Consider the following 18,384-nt stretch of genomic DNA (forward strand, 5'->3'; position numbering starts at 1 on the left):
GCACATGGAGTTAACAGCAGACAATACAAACCTTTGTTAAATACTGTAAGATACTGATTTCCTTTGCTGTTATTTCCAAAAAATACCTAAATAACAACAAATTCAGAATGCTTATCTTAAAGGCTAATCAAAAAATCTATGCAAAAACTGTCACAACTCCCATGATTAAAAAAATATAGATATATATTCAGTTTGTAACCCTTCAGACATATTTAATGATGGACAAAGAATGCTTTACTGTGCATATTAATAATGCCAAAGTAATTATAAGTAACTTAAAAAGCAAGTGCCAAAATCACATGTTGATCGTTACTCTAATATTTGTATAATACAATTATTACAATTAATTTAAGCCAGTGGTTCTCAAACTTTTTCATGATCCATTTCATTAGCTAAAGAAACCCCAAAGGTTGTTTTGATTCATGAACAATGAAACAGTTTCAAATTAAATTGTGATAAAATGGTGAGCATAACAGGATCAACTAACTCTTTTTTTTATTTTCCCAATAAAAATCCTATTTACTCAGTAAACTCCATGTTTTTTCCACTGCTTGTTTGTGCTACACCAAAAATTGCTCCCACCAAGTGGAGCCCGCCCCATAATTTAAGAATAATTAATTTCAAAGCAAGATTGTCACTCTTCCAGGAGAGAACCCCACGATACGTCCAAAACAAAAGATTATTCCCCTCTATGAACAAACACTTTGGAACATAATAATTATGAATATCAAACTTTGTCAGTGTCATCTTACAGGAACTGATCGATGTTAAAATGAATAAATAAAACAGGTTATAGTTTATTTTTTTTAATTTAATCATCAAATTCATATGTTGTACACAAACAAAGCACTTTGCTGGTGGGCAAGGCAGTAGTTGTTGTTGCTACTGTTTGTACAGTAAGTTGCAATAAGTGATCAGTGGAGTATAAATTCTCTGCTCGTTCATGCTAATTAAAAAATAAAATCCTTTCAGCCTCTTTGTCCCACTGAACTCTTTGAAGTTTATAGACACTCTGCTTAATTTGCATTTTAGTGTCAAAACAGGGAGAGTCAGGCACAGCAAGAATATGGTGCACACTGAGGATGGACTCTAGTCTCTTAGGAGTCATGAAGGGCCACCATTAGCCTTTTTGCATTTAGCCAGACTCAACATGTAACATTATGATGCTTTTTGATTTGGGTCTTGTGATGTGATCTTTCCTGTGAGTTTGTTGCTGGAGAATCATAAAGAAGGTCAAAAGGAGCTGCAATGTCTTTGGGTGTAGAGAAAGCATATGAGAGGGTTGCAAGAGAGGAAGTGTTGTATGAGGAACACAGGAGTGGCAGAGGTGGTGAAAGACATGTATGAAGACAATGAGACAGTGGTGAGGTGCGCCGTAAAAGTTACAGGATGGGATTGCATCAGAAATTAGCTCTGAGCTGCTTCTTGTTTGCAGTGATGTTGTACAGGTCGACTATGGTCCTTGCAGATGACATAGTGGAGTGAGTGGAGATGAGGGTCAGGGGTGATTTTTGATTCTGTTTTAATATCAGTTTCATATCAGACTTTACACATATACAGTTGATTTTTTGAACCTTCTTTAGGCAGCAGGAGGACTCTCGGGATTTAAAATCATTTGCTTTACTCTTGTGCTCAAATTGATGGTGCAGTAATATCGTCTCATGCATGTTTATGAAGGCAGGAGATGTATCCAAGAATAAAATCATTAGAACTCACTGAAGTTTCTGCGATTTTTCAAGTGTTTTTTTTTTATATTTATTGATATCCAATTCTTGGTTCCTCCCGTGCAACCACATTTAAGAAGTCCTGTAGGTCATATAGCATGTGTGTGTTTTTTCAGATACATGATGAAGTTTCCATACATTGACCGGACAAGGATAGCAGTGTTTGGAAAGGTGAGCCTCCTTTTTTTCCTCCATTTTTCTACATTAAATTTGCGACCATCTAAATTGTATTCTTACTTCCATTGCTGAAATTATTAAGTGCCAAGAAGCTACTTAGTAAAATTTCTACTGAGTGACTCCAGAGATTGAATCCAAGTTCATTTTTACACTTGATGGATTTCAGCAATTAGAGATGAATAAATGTTTGTGTTTGCCCACTTAGGGATATGGAGCCTACATAACATTAATGATGCTGAAGTCTACTGACAGCCTGTTTAAATGTGCATGTGCAATGTCACCAGTGACCGACTGGAAACTCTATGGTGAGTAAAACATCTCTCAAAAGAGGTTAATTCACATTAAAGATACATTTTACAAGCTGCAAGGCAAATGTAAGTAAAGATCAGTAAAACTGCTGTGGTGGACTTTCCTGTGAATTCCATACATTGTGGAATTTCAGACCATTGTGTTGGTCCACAGCAATAAATAAATATAATTATATGGTCAGCATTATGTACCACACCAGTTTTATTTGGCTTGAATATCCTAGCTACTAACGTGCACAGAATATACTTTATTTCTCTATACTGTAACACAGTACTATTGAACATGTTCTGGTTCTGCATTTTTGTTTTCTGAAGTGATATTCTTTTTATCTTTATACTTTTTAGTGTCCCCAGTGTTTCATTGTTGTCTTCCCCTGTTTTCCCTCTGGGTTAGCTCCCTTGTCTTCCTTGTTTCTGCTTCTTGTTTCGCTTTGGGAATTGTTCTTCCTTGCATGTCAAATAAGTCCTAGCTTCATGGGTACATTTGAATAGTGTGCTTTGCTTAGGAAGGTTTCATTCTGGCACTCATAACAACTGTTTGAATTCTTCAGAGAGGAGAGGAGATAATATCATCCTACAATTTATAGTGATGCAATATCAAACCATTCCTTAAAACAGACCTTCCTAAAGTGTGGGGCCCGCCAACTAGGGGGGGGCGCAGAGCCATTGCAGGGGGGGCGCGGCATGAAAGAGGGGGGGAACAAAACGCTTGGACACTGCTAGCACGGGGCGGCCACAGAAACGCAAAGCAGGAGATGAAGCATCGCTGAATATGTTTCCAAACCAACTTCATTCTAAGCCAAAGACTAGAAAACATGGTGAAGCAAATCTGCCCTTTGGCTTCACCTGCACAAGTGCCGAGGTAGGTCTCCCTGCAGGATTGGTTTTCCCTGTGTCGGGAGCAGCGCTGGGCTGTTCAAATCAAGGACAAACAGAATCCCACAGCTGTTTATGTTTTTGAACTCATTTTGAAAAATGTATTCATAGCAATGTTGAATATTATTACACATGAAAAAAACAACTACACGTAAAATAATCACACCGTAACGCCTCTGCCTTTGTAAATGGAGGGACAGTAACTACATGTGTATGTAAGCGTGTAAAACCTGCAGACAGTCAGATTAACAGTATTTTGTCTCTATCTGGCTTTCTGCAATTCATCTCATGTAAACAATAACGTAGCGCACAGTGTGACGTGAAAAACGGCACATAGCTTTGACGTAGACAAACTCTGCATTCCTCATCCACGCCTAAACGCAAAAAAGGAGTTTTAAAAAATCTCCGTTTTCGGTGATTCGAGACGCCGTTTACGTGGACGAAACAGCTGCGTTTCCGAAAATACCCGTGTAGGTGCGGACGTGGCGTAAAAGAGTTAGTAGTTTATTTTCTTACTACCTGTAATTTATTGCAGATTACTTGTATTTGCTTAATTTTTTACTAAATGTTTGAGGTGTGAAATAAACCGCAATGGAGCAAAATATGGGTGTGTGTGGTTGGAGGATTTGTGCGCGCGTGTGTGTGTGCGTGCGCGCGTGCGGGGAGGGGGGGCGCGAACATTTTTCTTGTAAACAAAGGGGGGCCCAGCAAAAAAAGTTTGGGAACCACTGCCTTAAAAGATCAGCATAGTTGGAAAAGTGGTGGAGCATATTTTCCGTTTCATACCCTAACCTGCTGATATGTATTTTGAATTTTTAATCATTAAACCCCAAGGTTAAAATGCTGTCATGAAGGGCTTGTTGTCCAGCTGTTGTCTTTCATGAAGAACAGATTTATCCCTAGTGTGGTTGGACTCTGTCCACAATGAGTTTCTCTTTCTCTTAGTCTTTATCACTTTATCACTCCTCCTTGGTCTCATGAAGTTTCTCGTGAAGGCCAAGGAAAAATGGCAAGGAAAGTAGAGATGTTGTCTCTGTCTTCCCTCTAATTCCCTGATTCTTTTCACCTGTGTCTTGTCTCCTGCTTTTTCTTATTTCCGTGCTTTGTGATTGTACTCCCCTTGTTGTCATTTGCACTGTGTGAGCTCCCAGCTTTAATAGCTCCTATGAGTTTACCAGAATAGAGCATTTTTAGACAATCATGAAACAGTTGGTCCTGATCATCACCATATTGCATCATCATCTTTATTCATTAAAACCCCAGTATATTTTCCCAAACATGAATTATGCATCTCATGTGTAACAATTTAGACTCATGTCTACACCCAAAAGCAAAACTTAATTCTCCATATTGAGCAGTGCTCAATATGTCAATGACAGCCAAAAACGAATCTGTATTTCTAACTGTCTGAAGCAAATGAAAAAGACATAGCTCATGTCTGCAACATCTGATGATTAACGGGCAATTCAACCAATTAAAGTACACAGTAAAGTGATAAAGTAAACCTAGATCATTTATTAATAAACTGTAAACTTTATTCTTCTCCTTTAGCCTCTCACTAAAAATGACCTGTTTATTTCTGGAACCTGAGTGTGAGATGAATCTGACCACTGTAAACATTGTCCTCTGCAGCACTGAGATGACACAGATGACTTTTCACCACCACAAGCTGCTAAAAGTATTTAATTTGGACCCTGAATAACAGGATCTCCACTTTGTGCAGGTACTTAGCTGCAGCTGAAGCACTGTGTGCTAGTGGCACTGTTAAGATTGTCTCACTTCTCATTTGCACAGCGTCAGCGTTCTCTGAACGATACCTCGGCATGCCATTACGGGATGACAGCAGATATCAGGTGCGTGTTTACTGCTTCCACGAGCATGTTTCCTGTTGATCTTTGAAAACGTTAACATCAGTGACACACCTACAGTTAAGCTCCTGCAGTTACTGAAAGCAGCTGCTATCAAAGTCAGAGGCAGCGATGCTTTGCTTTACTTTTTCTTTTTTTCTTTTTTAATGCTCTGTAGGATTTTGTCACTCATCTGTCTTTGGTTACTCTGAACTCCGGTGTGTCAGATCACATGCTGAAGTTTGGGGGGGGGTTTCAGCCGCAGCGAGACTGTCGCTCTCAGGCCTCTTGATGTTCAGCTATCAGATGTACTTTCCTCCCAGTGTGATAGGAAGGAGGCAGTGAAGAAGAACAAAACATTTTTTTGCACAAACAACAAATCTGACCCTGACAAGTATTTCACGGCTTCTGCTGTACCACACCTTACATTTTCCTCATAATTTATGCAATCTGTGATATTTCAAGAACAGAAAATATCTGTGGGAGATGCCTTATCACTTAAAGATGTCGAATTAATTTGAATGACTCTGTCGGTGTGTGTCTGTTTGTAGAATGTAATTTAGTACAGTGCCATTCATTTGATCACATTCTGCATCTTTTTTTTATTTTCATTTCTCAATGCCAGTTAGCATATCTATCAATTAATTATCTCCCCACTCTTTCTCGCAGTTTTCCAGTGTGCTGCAGAATGTTCAAGCTCTTAGGGAACAGACAGTGATGCTGGTGCATGGCACAGCAGATGGTAAGAAGCAAAATAAATCGTAGATAAAAATGAAAATACCCTATCTGTGGTGCATCACTGCTGAGCACAAAGAGGCATGCAATCCTGGAAGGTAATGAGGCAAATGCTTTTTAATCAAAAGATAAATGGAAAAGTGGGTTATCTAAATTGATGCTGGGATTTCCAGAGGAAAACATTCCCTGATTAACCATGCATGTCGGATTTGTTGAGGCATTTCCATTCTCCCAGAATCTGATTGTCTGTTTTTTTTTCCAGTTATGATTCAGGCTGAATCTTGCTGACATTTTTCTCTTTTTACTCCCAGCCAATATCCACTTCCAGCACACTGCTGAGCTCGTCAAGAACCTTGTGAAAGTTGGAGCAAACTACTCAATGCAGGTGTGTAACCCAGAGATGTCATCACTACATCACTAGGTTTTTAGAGTGCATTTGGTAGAAAACAATGACCTATGACAATAGGTCTGAATATTTTTCAGTATTCTTTGGCCACACCTTGATTTTAACCATTTAATATTCACGGAAGCTTCCTTATTAAAAAAAAAAAATTAATTAATTAAGAAAATTACAAGTACATTTTCATTTCTTTTTTACTTTGATCCTATCTGTTCTAAATATATATTTTGTATAGCCTCCCTCACACTGGCATTTCTTTGGGTATCACATATAAGCTATAAAAATGCAAGTTGATGCAAATAAATAAAGTAGAAAATCTACACTTTGATCGCATCTTGATTACTCCATTTAAAATCCCCTGTGGTAGTGTACCAAAGCCAACACGTTCTCACTCCCAAAGCGTCACATTTTACGCTAGGTGACAAATCGTCAACATATTACGTTTTCAGCTACCCACCACGTTCCTAAATGACGACCTCGGAAAAATTAGGAAATATGAGAACCGTATGGACTCAATCTACACATGTTCGCTCTTTTTCTTCAAATCACTTAGAAACACGCTATTTAACATCATTAAAGTCCTGGTTAAGATCAGGAAAAAGGTTATGGTTAGGGCTAGGGATAAGGTTAGGTTTAGGGCTGGAATACAGGGCTGGAACGTCTATTACCGCAGGAGCGTCATTGCACTGGATTTCAGCCATAACCCGCCGCGTACCATAAGAACGCAGAAGGTCTCCTTTTGCGTTCCACAGGAACGCCGCGGGATGTGACAAAACGTCGGCATGTTACGCCTCGGGAGTGAGAACGGGCTGACCAAAGCACAACTGCAAAAATGGTGTCTTTGTTCAATGAATTCTGAACTTTGAATTTTAACGAAACTTCCTGTTTATGTTGTGTTAAAAAAGAAAGCATAACAGGAGCATGTTGATCTCATAGCTCTGGCATGATTATTGTTAGGCAGAGCATCTTATAGTTGTCGCTTGACTAGAATAACGTGTGGTGGAGCTCATATAGCAAAGTTATGCATTCTAAATGTAGCACCTGCTCACTATGTAAGGTTTTCTTTAAAAGAAGCAGTAAAGATAACTTACAGAGATACAGTCCAAGCTGTTGTCTTTTCTAAATGCACGACCAGCTTGTTCTGATTCCCAGGAAACTGAGAAACGTGTGTTGTTCTTTGAAAGTCACTGACATGTCTCAGTTATGCAAAAGCTTCCCTTCGGTGGTGGGTTAGTAAGATTGGGTTGTAAGTTCCAAGTGTAGAGTCCAAACAGGAGGTGAACCTTGTGGCTAAGAAACCTGTGATTTATGCTACTGTCGCTTATTCAGCCTCCTAATGTGGCCTTGGTAGGTCTCTAAAATGTGACCGTTATCTCTCAGCTGCCTATATTGCAGTTGGTGCTGCATTAGAGGTACAGCATTAAAAGCAACCTTGTTTTTACTGATGAGGCACTAACAAAATGGCATTTTATGATGCCTCTTGACAAGAACGCATGTGTGTGAAAGAAACAAAATATGACAAGGGTTCACACTGAGAGCATTGAAGTTACATGGTGTATGTTTTAACCGCTGCATTACTAGAAATCCCCTAAGTTGCAAGATTACAAGGATTTTTTCAACGTGCTCTGATCCCATTTTTTAGATGCTAATGGTGTTGCAGAAACACCAGTGGCTGTGGTGCACTGACGGCAAGATGTCCGTGCCGCCAGTGCACCACAGCAATACTGAATGCTGAGAGACTCTTCAAAAAAAAGCAATTCGAATCATCCACAATGCAGGTTATAGGGAACATACAAACTCACTATTTTTGCAGTCTGAAATATTGAAAATTGACGATCTAGTGAAATTCCAAACAGCACAAATTCTATTCAAAGCAAAAAATAAAGAACTGCCACGTAATATTCAGAGTATGTTTTTTTTGAAAGAAGGAAGTTATAATTTAAGGGGTTTTTGTAACTTCAAAACAATGAAGGTACGTACCACAAGAAAAGGCTTTTGTGTTTCTGTTCATGGAGTGAAACTATGAAACAGTCTGAATATGGAATTAAAGCAATGTCCAAACATAAAACAGTTCAAAAAGAGTTATAAAAATATGATCTTCTCGAACTATAAAGAAAAGGAAAATATTGAAATTAAGTGAATGTCTCTATTTAAAAAAAACAAACAAAAACAAACAAAACAACTCATGATGTGATATTATAGTATATAGTATATCAGAAATCTGTTCGCTGTTTTTATTACAAATTATATCAGTAAGGAAGCTGACTAAATATTAACTGATAATTTATGGCAAAGGGGTGGGATTAAATAAGTGTTTACTTCTTCCCACTCCCTTTCAACATGTAAATTAATAATTTTTTTTGTATGTAATTTGTACAGTATTTTTTTTCTTTCTTATTTTATTTTCTTTTCTAAATGTACTTGTATATTGTTCACATGTTGAAATAAATTACCAATCAATCAATCAATCAATCAATCAAACAATAGTTGTCTTACAAGAGTCCATGAGGAGATGGGAAAGTGGCTGGTAGATAATTTAATTCAGACCTTTGTGTTTTGTGTTGTTTTTTTACTTTTTCTCTCAGTTGCTGCATAGTTTTAGGCTATGACTGGGAGGGGTTAAAGTATTCCACTTTATGAAATTAACTCTGCTCTGCTATTAATTTTGGCACTTTGTTTAAATGTGATGCAAAATAGGAGGTAATCCCACCTCACTCTGCCCAGAAGCCAGACTATACAGCAGAAGACGCAGCTGTGGGATTCTAATGGAATAGACAATGATTATATATCACTGCATAAGTCAATGAAATGAAATGTTTGAGTAACAGAACACTTTGAGCAAGAGCAAGTTGTGTTTCTGGCCACCCAGTGAATCGAAGTGCAGATTATGTTGAATGTTATTTTTCTCTTTTAGCACTGTTTCCATTTTTCCTCCACAAAACAGCTGCCCTTTTATCTGCTAAATACCCCTATATATTAACCAGAAAGTCAATAACTTTGTCTTACTTCTGTTTGGTGCAAAGGAACTAGTCTGTACTGTGTTTCCAAAGCTTTTTAGTTTAGTCCCACTAATAGAAGCAAAGAACGTGAGAGGAGTGAGAGTGAACAAAAACAATAAGCTAAAAGACACAAAAAAGACTCCACAAACCTGAGATGGTGGTGTGCAATCAAAGTACCCTGAAAGCTGTTTTCCATGTCTTTTACCCACCAGATCTACCCAGATGAGGGACACTTCCTGTCTCAGCAGAGTCGTCAGCACCTCTACACCACACTGTCCAGTTTCTACAGGGAGTGTCTGAAGGAGGAGTTGCTACCACTACCCGATGAAGAGGAGGAAGAAGAGGAGTAGGAATGTGTCTTTGGGAGTCAGACCTTTGGCAGAGCTTGAAGAATTTTGCTGAAATCCGTCAAGGCCTTTCGTGTTTGGACCAAGTGTTTAGCCAGAAAAGGACACTGGGGTAGAGCTGCTGATGCTCCCAAAGTGTGTATGTGTGCGTGCGTATGTGTGTGTGTGTATGAGCACTCCTGTGTGTGTGTCTGTGTATGTATAAATGTGATGAAAAAGATAGCTAAAGGACACAACAAGTGACGCTCGCATTGCCGGGGTTGAGGCGCGAACTGCCGTCTAGCATAGAGTCATTTCAGTTTTGGGACGCTCAGTTTCTCGGCAAAGCACACTGAAGATGTGCTGCAGGTTCTCCGAGCTGCAGTCATTCACACTTAACCAAGTGCATGGTTCTTTTCCCCCCCTTCGCCTTTCAGCTTCACTCATTCTTGCCATGTCAGTCTCCTTTGTGGTACTGCGACACTTTGGAAGACAAGAACACCAATATACACCTTTGATCTCACCTCTCTTTTGGTTGTTGTATCGTTGCACAAGGAAATGCTCCAGTCATCTGCAAAAATGTTTAGTCACGCAAGTTCACTACAACCTGAGCAGATCCTGAATAAGTGCAATTTCCTGCTGAAACCCTCTGCCATCGCCCACCCTGAATGGAAACAGTGTTTAGAGGTCACACTTTATTGTACAGCAGTCTTGTGTAGACATGTACAATGCCTTATGAGGTTCAACATACTGTAATATTACTTGCTGGCAGTGGTAGTCATCCATTAGCAGTGTCATGTTAACCTATGTCAACTCAGGTCCTCGAGACACGGTGTTGCAGTCAGTTTAGAAACTCTTAAGTTTGGGATGAAGATAACAGGTTTATAGGCCATATAGTAATTTCAGTTTCAGGCCACACTGAAAAAGTTCTCCATCTTAATATGTGATTTGAACCCTTAAATCAAGTTGCACAAGTTTAAAAAGGTGTGAGATCATTTTCCAGTGCATCTCCACCAGAGTAAAGAACCATTTCGCGTATTTTTGGACACTAAAAGACATTCAAAAAAATGTGGGAAACAGTTAAAAGTGGCTGAACTAAGATGGGGAATTTTACAGTGTCAGTAAGGTGTTTGCATGTCTACAGGGAATGTGTCAAGTGTTGCCACATTTTGTACAGTACAATACAGCAGAGTGTGTACATAGATATATTTTTAAGATGTCAGATCTCATAGAAAGTTTAGTCTATGGGGATGGATTGATTTGACCTGGACGTCTTGTACTTTCATTTCTTTTCTGTTTTCTTTCAAGCTGTTGATTTTCTTCTTAGGATGGATTTTGTAATGCTTGTTCTCGTTCTTTTTGCTGTTTTAAAAGGGAAGGGTTGAGGGTTGAGGTTTTGGGGTTATTGTGATTGTCCTCTAGTGATGATTATAAATAATAAATAATAATAAAAAAGGTAAAAAAAAAAAAACTAAACAAAAAAAACCCCTTTGAGTTATTCTGGTGGATTGAACACAAATAACAGAGAACCAAATCGGCTGCATTTGTTTGCAGGACTGAGCAATTCAATCTAAAGTTTCATTTGTTTGTTACCTTGGCAGTCACATTAAAGAGACCCAGTCATCTGTCATGGCCATGGGCTACCTGCATTAATGATTTAGCAGGCAAGATCTTCTTATTTAAAGTCAAACATACTTGCATCAACACTGCATGTCTGTGTGCATTAATCACTGCCTGCACTTACAAGCCTGAATGAGCAAGCAGATGTTAATTCTTAAATTTGTAGTAGCCAGAGTTAGGTGGTGTTTATCATCTTGTCTAATAGCAAAATGTGTAACAGCTATGGTGGTTCAGAGCTCAAAACAAACATTATTGGTCGTTTTTTAAGGAGGAATGCATCAACATGGCAACCTAGCCAGATGGAAGATGCTGTAAGAAGGTCTATTTTAACACCAACAGTGATCAGTAGGTGTTAACCGACAAACAAATATTTCTCTTCTCTAAAAGTCCTGTTAGTCATCTCCTGAAGATGACGCTCCTAATGGAGACTTTGTTTTTCTTTCTTGTCTAATGAGAAAAAAAATCTCGATAACCACAAGATGTCAACGCAGATCTAAAGAAAATAATAGGACAACCGAACAAAGTCAACTCACAGTTTTAGATCTTTCAGTTCTAAAGTTACTGGTGACATGGTTACATTTGGGCTAACATCTACCTCTTTTTTTGGACTCTTCACCTGTTTGATAAGCTTTGAAAGAAGAACTGCAAGGCCAAAATGCATTTATGACATTTTAAAAATTACAGTTTCTGGCTTCTTAAACTGGACTTTCTCCACGTGTCTCTGTGGATTCTCTCTGGGAAATCATGCTTTCTCCCACAGTCCAAACACATGCTCATTAGGTTAACTGGTGATGATAAATTGACTGTAGGTGTAAGTGCGATGGACTGGTAACCTGTCCAGGGTGTAGCATGCTTCTTGGCCTATGGCAGCTGGGATATGCTTCAGCTCCCAAATTGGAGAAGCATTTAAGAACAGTGCTTGGTTGCGTGGAACTACAAAGCAACAAGCCAGTGTTCTTCAAGTGGCATTCCAAAGCCCAGATAAATCGGGAAGGTTGGATCAGGAAGGGCATTCAACATAAAGTATTTGCCAAATCAAGAATACAGATCACAAAGATCAGTCAAGGCTTTAATTTTATTTATGTAGGACAAAATCACAACAACATTCCACAAGGCGCCTTCAAAAGATGTCAAAGACCCTACAACGATACAGAGAAAAACCCAAACAGCAAACGACCTCCCCTCTGAGCAAGGACTGGCCGACAGTGGCAAGGAAAAACTTCCTGTTTAAAGACACAGGAGGGGGTGAGGGTGTGTTCAAAGGCAGTGAGAGAAGACATGCAGAGGGTTAGTTTGAGCATTTTTAGCATTTGGCTAAAACACCACCAAAGTCTAGGCCTCACCCTAAAAGAGTAACAGCAGTTAAACATATACTGTGTAGAGGAGGAAAAAAAACCTTTTATACACATTCAATGACCCACTTTTAAACATCTCAAAAAAAAGACAAACAATAACACTGCTCTTATCAGTCTGAATGTTACTCTCCTCAAACATTTTTTAACTTGAGAAAACAATCTGATCACAACATCAGTTTAATAACTGCAGCACATTTCCACCACATAATATGATGTTTTAAAAGTTCCCAGTGATTATCAAATTGCATTTTACTTGAATCCCCTTTCCTTACTAGTAATACTTTGAGAGGTGTGCTTATCTGATTAACATTGTCACTGTTAGGTACTTTCGGCTTAAAGGTGATTTGAGCCTAAATCAGACTTAATCCAGCTAGCAAAGAGCTGTTACAGAAGCTGCAAATGAAACGGTGGATCTCTGCAGGATGCTGCGATATCTATGTTGATGAACTGTTACTTTAAATTCGGAGTAAATCTCCAAGAGTTTTACCTGCAAAGCCTTGTTCTCATTCAGTATTGGTCTCATATCTAAACGTCTCAGCTGATGTTTAGATGTATCGCTGGGAAGCATTGTTATGGATTCTCATTGGATGCGGCTAATTGGTAAATTTGTAGAACTGGTGCTTGTAATGAACATATCTTTTTGTGAGCACCACTCTTCCTTTCTAAAGGCAATACTCAGAGAGCCAGTCCCACCACATTTCTTGAAAATGTTCAGACTTTTTGACCTTCATGTCTTAAAGTAATGCTGGATCCATGTTTTTCTTTACTTAGTTGAATGGTTTAGCAGTGCTTTGTTAGTACAGCAACTGACACTATGTCAGCATAATATAACTGATGATAACTTATAAAAGCTGGAGAAAAAAACTTGAACTATTATGGAGATTCCCTACTCATCAGCTTTTAATCTGCATGCCATTTGCTATGCTTAGCACATCCTGACAGCTCTGTATGAGCCCCAGCTGCAAAATGTGTGTCGCTGAAGCAAAAGGGGAACGTTTCAGTGATCTATACTATACTAGTTACATTAGAGTGACCTTAGAGCTTCATGAATATATGCACTGTCAGCACTTTAAAATAAGCTATTAATGCAACACACAGATCTAAAAATGTCAAGTTTGTCAGTTTATTTGAGCGTACAAATGTTTCCAAGTATACAAATGTCAACTACAGAGGGCAGTATATATATGCTACATGAGATGCAGTTTGTCAGGCAAGTGTAGAAGTGTGAGCAGCACAGGGTTATGGTCAACAAACGATCAGTTTGCTACTGAAGGAAAGACGCAGTATTTATTACAGGAGTTCTGTTGTGGCCAAAGCGCACTGTACAGCATAGACTGCTTATCTTACACATGGAGTTTCTCCATTCTCCAGTTTAATTTCTTTTCACATTTTGTAATATTAAACACTGTGTGGAACAGTAAAGGTTCAAGCTGGTCACAAACATCTGAAATTTATTCATCTATTTCTAAAAACATAGATGAAGATATTGTTAAACTAAGAAATCTTCCCTGAACAACACAATTAATACTTGTAATATGTCACATGGCAATGTGCGCCCAAATAGCAGATTCATCTTGAACAGACACACAGGTTCCTTTTAACAAGGATAAAAGAAGAAATACAAAAAACTAAAAGTCACAGTAACTTCCTTTTTGAAACTTTCATATTAAAGGTTTTCTTTACCTGATTTAAACAGCATGGCTAAACCCCCTTTCACTCTCTGTTACATATTGTCATACGATATTTTTGTATTGCTGTGTTTGCCCGAAGCTCAGAAAAGACTATATGAGGTAAAGGCACCTGCAGGAACGGTTTGGTGATTCGGTCTAATAGTGATATGATTTGGTGGATTTATAGGTGATTTTTCTCTGTTCACAGAATGTATTCACATGAATTCACAGTAGATTTCAGGAAAGATACAAAAGAAATACAAGTTTCTTTGATTCCCTGACATTTGTATGCATTACATGGGACAAACATTCAAAACAGAACTCTTAATGGTAGTATAGTATTAACCTATCTTTTGTTTTTCCCCAGAACCTCAGATTCACTGCTCTAACTTTCTTTGCATTCCAACAAATGTGAAGGGACCTAACTTACATATTATAGGTCTGTAGGGTTTTATTAATTATCATTTTTATCAGGCAGCAGATGTTCAGGGAAACACAACCTCTCATCGTTGGCTCACGACAGCAGTTGCTCCAGCGCACTCTCCATAAAACCACCTTACCACAGGAGCTTACTTGGAGCTAATCATCTTCTTTGTACCCCTCCTCAAAGCAGCGGTTGAAAAAGTTCAGCACTGAGCTCAGAAAGTAGTGTTGACTCCTTACTGAAATAATGTTGTGTCCTTCATCTGGGAATATCTAGTCAGGAGGAAATGGAAAGAAACATAGAAATGATGTATATTCTAAGTGAAAGAAAGGAGTTCCAAAAACAAAATAAAACACTGCCTTGATATTAACATCATAGCACAGCCAACAAAACTACACCAGCAAATACCAGTTAGCAGTGGTAATAATCAGCTGACATTGATGAAAGACAAGAAAACAATGAAAGGATGAACTGGTGACAGTATGCTCTGATCTGCGGCTAAGGATCTCCTGCTAAGATCTTTTTGCCATATAGCACAGGGAACCTTCACTTGTCTTGTAGACTCCAACCATTGGATGCGCTCAAAGGACTAACATGCTAACACTATTAGGCAAGTGGTCATAATGAACTGACTAAGCAGGAATTGTGAGAGTTCAGGCTGGGCTACTTGTGTTTTCTCTTTACACATTTGAGCAGAAACTGTTCAGAGGTAACAACATAGCAAACATGCTCCAGTGCTATGATGTGGTCATCAGGATCCACACTCCGCACCACCCCAAATAAAATATGCAAATACAGTGACTATATGGAATCATGGAATCAACAGACACTCATGTTGAAGAAGACAATTACCATAATAAACTAATTAAAAAATTAAAGGAACACTTTTTAATCAGAGTTTAGCATCAGTTATATTTTATAACTTAACTTCGATATGATATTGATCTGATCAGTTAAGCAGCAGAGGGGCTGGCAATCAGTTTCAGCTGCTTTGGTGTTATTAAAAGCTCCTCTAGTGCAACAGTTACTACAGGGGTAAAAATAAGAGAATGGGAATTAGAGAACCCCCAAAATAGTAATGGCTTTGCAAGTTCTTTGGGGTTTTTTTGCATTTGGCTAGCAGGGCACTGCTGTGAATGTATCTGACTAAACAATCAGAAACAGACTTTATGAGGGTGGCCTGGGGTACCAACATCTTCTAGTGGGCCCTAGAGACTGATTGGCATTTGCTACAGCATTCCACAATTAATAATCAGAATAAAAATCCAGCATGATTTTTCCCATGGGGATCTGAGGAGTTTTCAAAGTGTTGTGATTTTTTTGTACAATTTTGTTGAGCAGTGGGTGTTAAACATGATATGTCACCATCATTATCATGTTCGGGGGAGGAGCATGCATCTGAGTGCAGGGAGATGGGATATACATTTATTTTAATGACTTTACACCCTTCTGCTGGTAGAAATGAGAGAAACTTGAGTTCTAACCAAATTCCTTTTTTAGTATAAAAAGTATCTCAAAAGAACAAAAGTGTAGGGGTCTGAGCTGTACCATTAAGTGAGTTTTTATTTTAAATACCTCTTTTTAATTGGCTACATCACTGTGGTAGCCAGTTTAAAAGAGTGTATAACTTGGTCAGGAGCAGATTAAGTTTTTTTTTTCTTACAGTTCACTGCTTCTTTTCCAAAAGAACATAATATTACAAAGTAGCTGCCCTTTTACACCTTAGGCATACCTTACTAATGCCACTGAAGAAAGCTGTGATGGAAGTTACAGTAGTGTAGTGTAAGTCACAACGTCACATGAATGTGAACGCATTCAGATGACGATTCAGAAAATATGTCATCTGTTTTAATGCTGGTATTAATCTGCTGATATGTCAGCTCTACACTGCTGGAACTCCAACTAAAAGACTGAAAATTGATCAGTTATATTTTTCAACTGTTTATCATATTTCATGTGCCAGTGCCTTAACATTTCTCTTTAATCTGGCATCATTTAAAAGTGATTTCCACATCTCCATCATCAGACTATAAGACTGTGTCGGACTTAAATGCACTGAAGCCTATGATATTTAAATTTACCTTTAATGTGAAGCTTGCACATCAGTGCACTCGTACTGCAGTTGTTTCTTTCTAATTAATAATATTAATTGTCATTTATATAAATTCAATAGTAATGGCTCTTGACTTATTTCAGCACCATGGGTGTTGCCATTAGATTTATGTATTTATTTTTATTCTTCATAGGTCTCTGTGGCTAGTTTTTCTGACAATGTTTCAGATTGAAATAAGCACTTTCTCATACAGAGAAAGAATCAAAAGATGCCACATGCAGTTTTGTGTAGCCAACTTATGCAAATGAAAATCAAGCTGAAGGATCACAGTTTTAACAGACTGGGGGAGATCCAGTAACCATTGCAGAGGCACAAATGCAAGGGGGCATGCCAGGACTTTTACTGAATTATCTAATTATCATCTTATACGAGAAGATGATTTTGAAGGCGAAATTGGCCACATTTAAAACGGTATATATATATTTTTTATCTTTAACCACAGTTTGTAAAATCTCGCTGACACAAAATAGACTGTTTGGAAAATTATTCATATAAACGTTGCCTAGCATCTGCTCACACAAGCAGCTGTCCACAAACATTGCTTTAATTGGCAAGACCTGATTATCTTGTGCAGCAGAAAGAAACCATCACATATCTGACCACACTGCTTTGTGATATGGACACATGGGAAAGCAGAAGCCTTTGTTAAATGACTTTTCAACCTTCAGAGAATAAAAATAAGAAGGCTGGTTGATAAATTCACAAACACAGCACATGGGTCCGCTCTTGTTAGGGAACTGAAATGAATGTCATGCAGAGAGGAGATGGCAGAAGTCACCTGGAGAGTGTAGTTAACATTTGATGCAGACAGCAGTTTGACCAACTCAGCAGAATGCTGGAAATGAACATTGGCTGTCAAGAGAACAAAGAGTTGCAATGACAATTTACAATGGAATAACTTTGCACAACAACCATTCACCCCATTATGCAGAGCATTGTTAGGGATTCAGTAAAATAAAAGAAATGCAATAGTTAGACTAACACTTGCAGTTTTTATTTTTCCTTTGCATTCATTTTTATGTTAAATTTGCAAAAAAGAGTTGTCAGTATGTACTTATTTACAGTTAATTGGGCAGTAAACCCTACTCAATTCTACAGCTACATATCTGCTTCATCATGTTTATCTATTCCCATGCTCACCATCTGCTGTGCCGTGGATAATAAGAAAGTTCAATGGACTTGCAGGTCCTGTGATGTTGCTGAGCAGACTGGAAATCTGCAGGAGACAGTGAACAGTCACCACCCAGTGACAGAATCAGACACAGCTTAACTATATCAGATTTAAATCTAATAAAACAGCTCATAATGTTGAAGCCATTAGCATAAAACTTTGGTTAGAAGACAAGGAACTACATCTTTAAACAGCATCAGTTCCCACTCATAAATATTTATAGCAACTTCTATCAGATGCAACCAAACACAGATGGAAGTGTCAGTAAGCAAGGGTGGATGTACTGAAGTAACAAAACTGTCAAGTGACTGAGCAGCAGAGATCAAAGCTTCCATTAATGAGTTTTAATTTTGCGCTGCCATCAGCAGAACTTTGTACTTTGCTGATCTTAAACAGAAACTTCAGTTGCAAAGGTGAGAGGAGAGGCAGTTTGGACATCTCAAAATCTGTTTGCATCTGGTGGTGCAGTGCTAGAAATACTGCGGAAACAACAGTTTTGATTTTTCTAGTTCAACCAAGACCAGACCAAAACAAACACATTTTTCTTTTAGTGCCTGCAGTGTTATTTATCCATGTAAATTGTTTTTTCATTAAATTTATTATGCATAATTTAGAAACGCATACACCTGTGTTTATTAG

At 38.3% G+C, this 18,384-nt stretch overlaps 2 protein-coding genes across 4 annotated transcripts in view; one reads left to right on the forward strand and one right to left on the reverse strand.

Moving 5' to 3' along the window:
* dpp10 (dipeptidyl-peptidase 10 (non-functional)) overlaps positions 1 to 10,869 on the forward strand; it is a 246,521-nt gene extending 235,652 nt beyond the window's left edge. For all 3 annotated transcript variants that reach the window (XM_087853043.1, XM_087853044.1, XM_087853045.1), the window contains 6 exons: positions 1,841 to 1,895; positions 2,107 to 2,206; positions 4,880 to 4,938; positions 5,602 to 5,674; positions 5,979 to 6,052; positions 9,279 to 10,869. In XM_087853043.1, coding sequence (XP_087709169.1) covers positions 1,841 to 1,895; positions 2,107 to 2,206; positions 4,880 to 4,938; positions 5,602 to 5,674; positions 5,979 to 6,052; positions 9,279 to 9,416 — 499 coding nt within the window. In that variant the 3' untranslated portion in view covers positions 9,417 to 10,869. The remainder of the gene's footprint in view (positions 1 to 1,840; positions 1,896 to 2,106; positions 2,207 to 4,879; positions 4,939 to 5,601; positions 5,675 to 5,978; positions 6,053 to 9,278) is intronic.
* A 2,607-nt stretch (positions 10,870 to 13,476) lies between these two features.
* LOC102797105 (inactive dipeptidyl peptidase 10) overlaps positions 13,477 to 18,384 on the reverse strand; it is a 134,239-nt gene continuing 129,331 nt past the window's right edge. The window contains exons 24-26 of the mRNA XM_087829735.1: positions 17,715 to 17,790; positions 17,353 to 17,426; positions 13,477 to 14,733 (exon numbers count right to left, since the gene is read on the reverse strand). Of these exons, the coding sequence (XP_087685861.1) occupies positions 14,617 to 14,733; positions 17,353 to 17,426; positions 17,715 to 17,790 (267 nt within the window). The 3' untranslated portion in view covers positions 13,477 to 14,616. The remainder of the gene's footprint in view (positions 14,734 to 17,352; positions 17,427 to 17,714; positions 17,791 to 18,384) is intronic.

This window comes from Neolamprologus brichardi, chromosome 16 (assembly GCF_056152115.1).
Source record: "Neolamprologus brichardi isolate AB-2024 chromosome 16, ASM5615211v1, whole genome shotgun sequence".
Taxonomy (NCBI): domain Eukaryota; kingdom Metazoa; phylum Chordata; class Actinopteri; order Cichliformes; family Cichlidae; genus Neolamprologus; species Neolamprologus brichardi.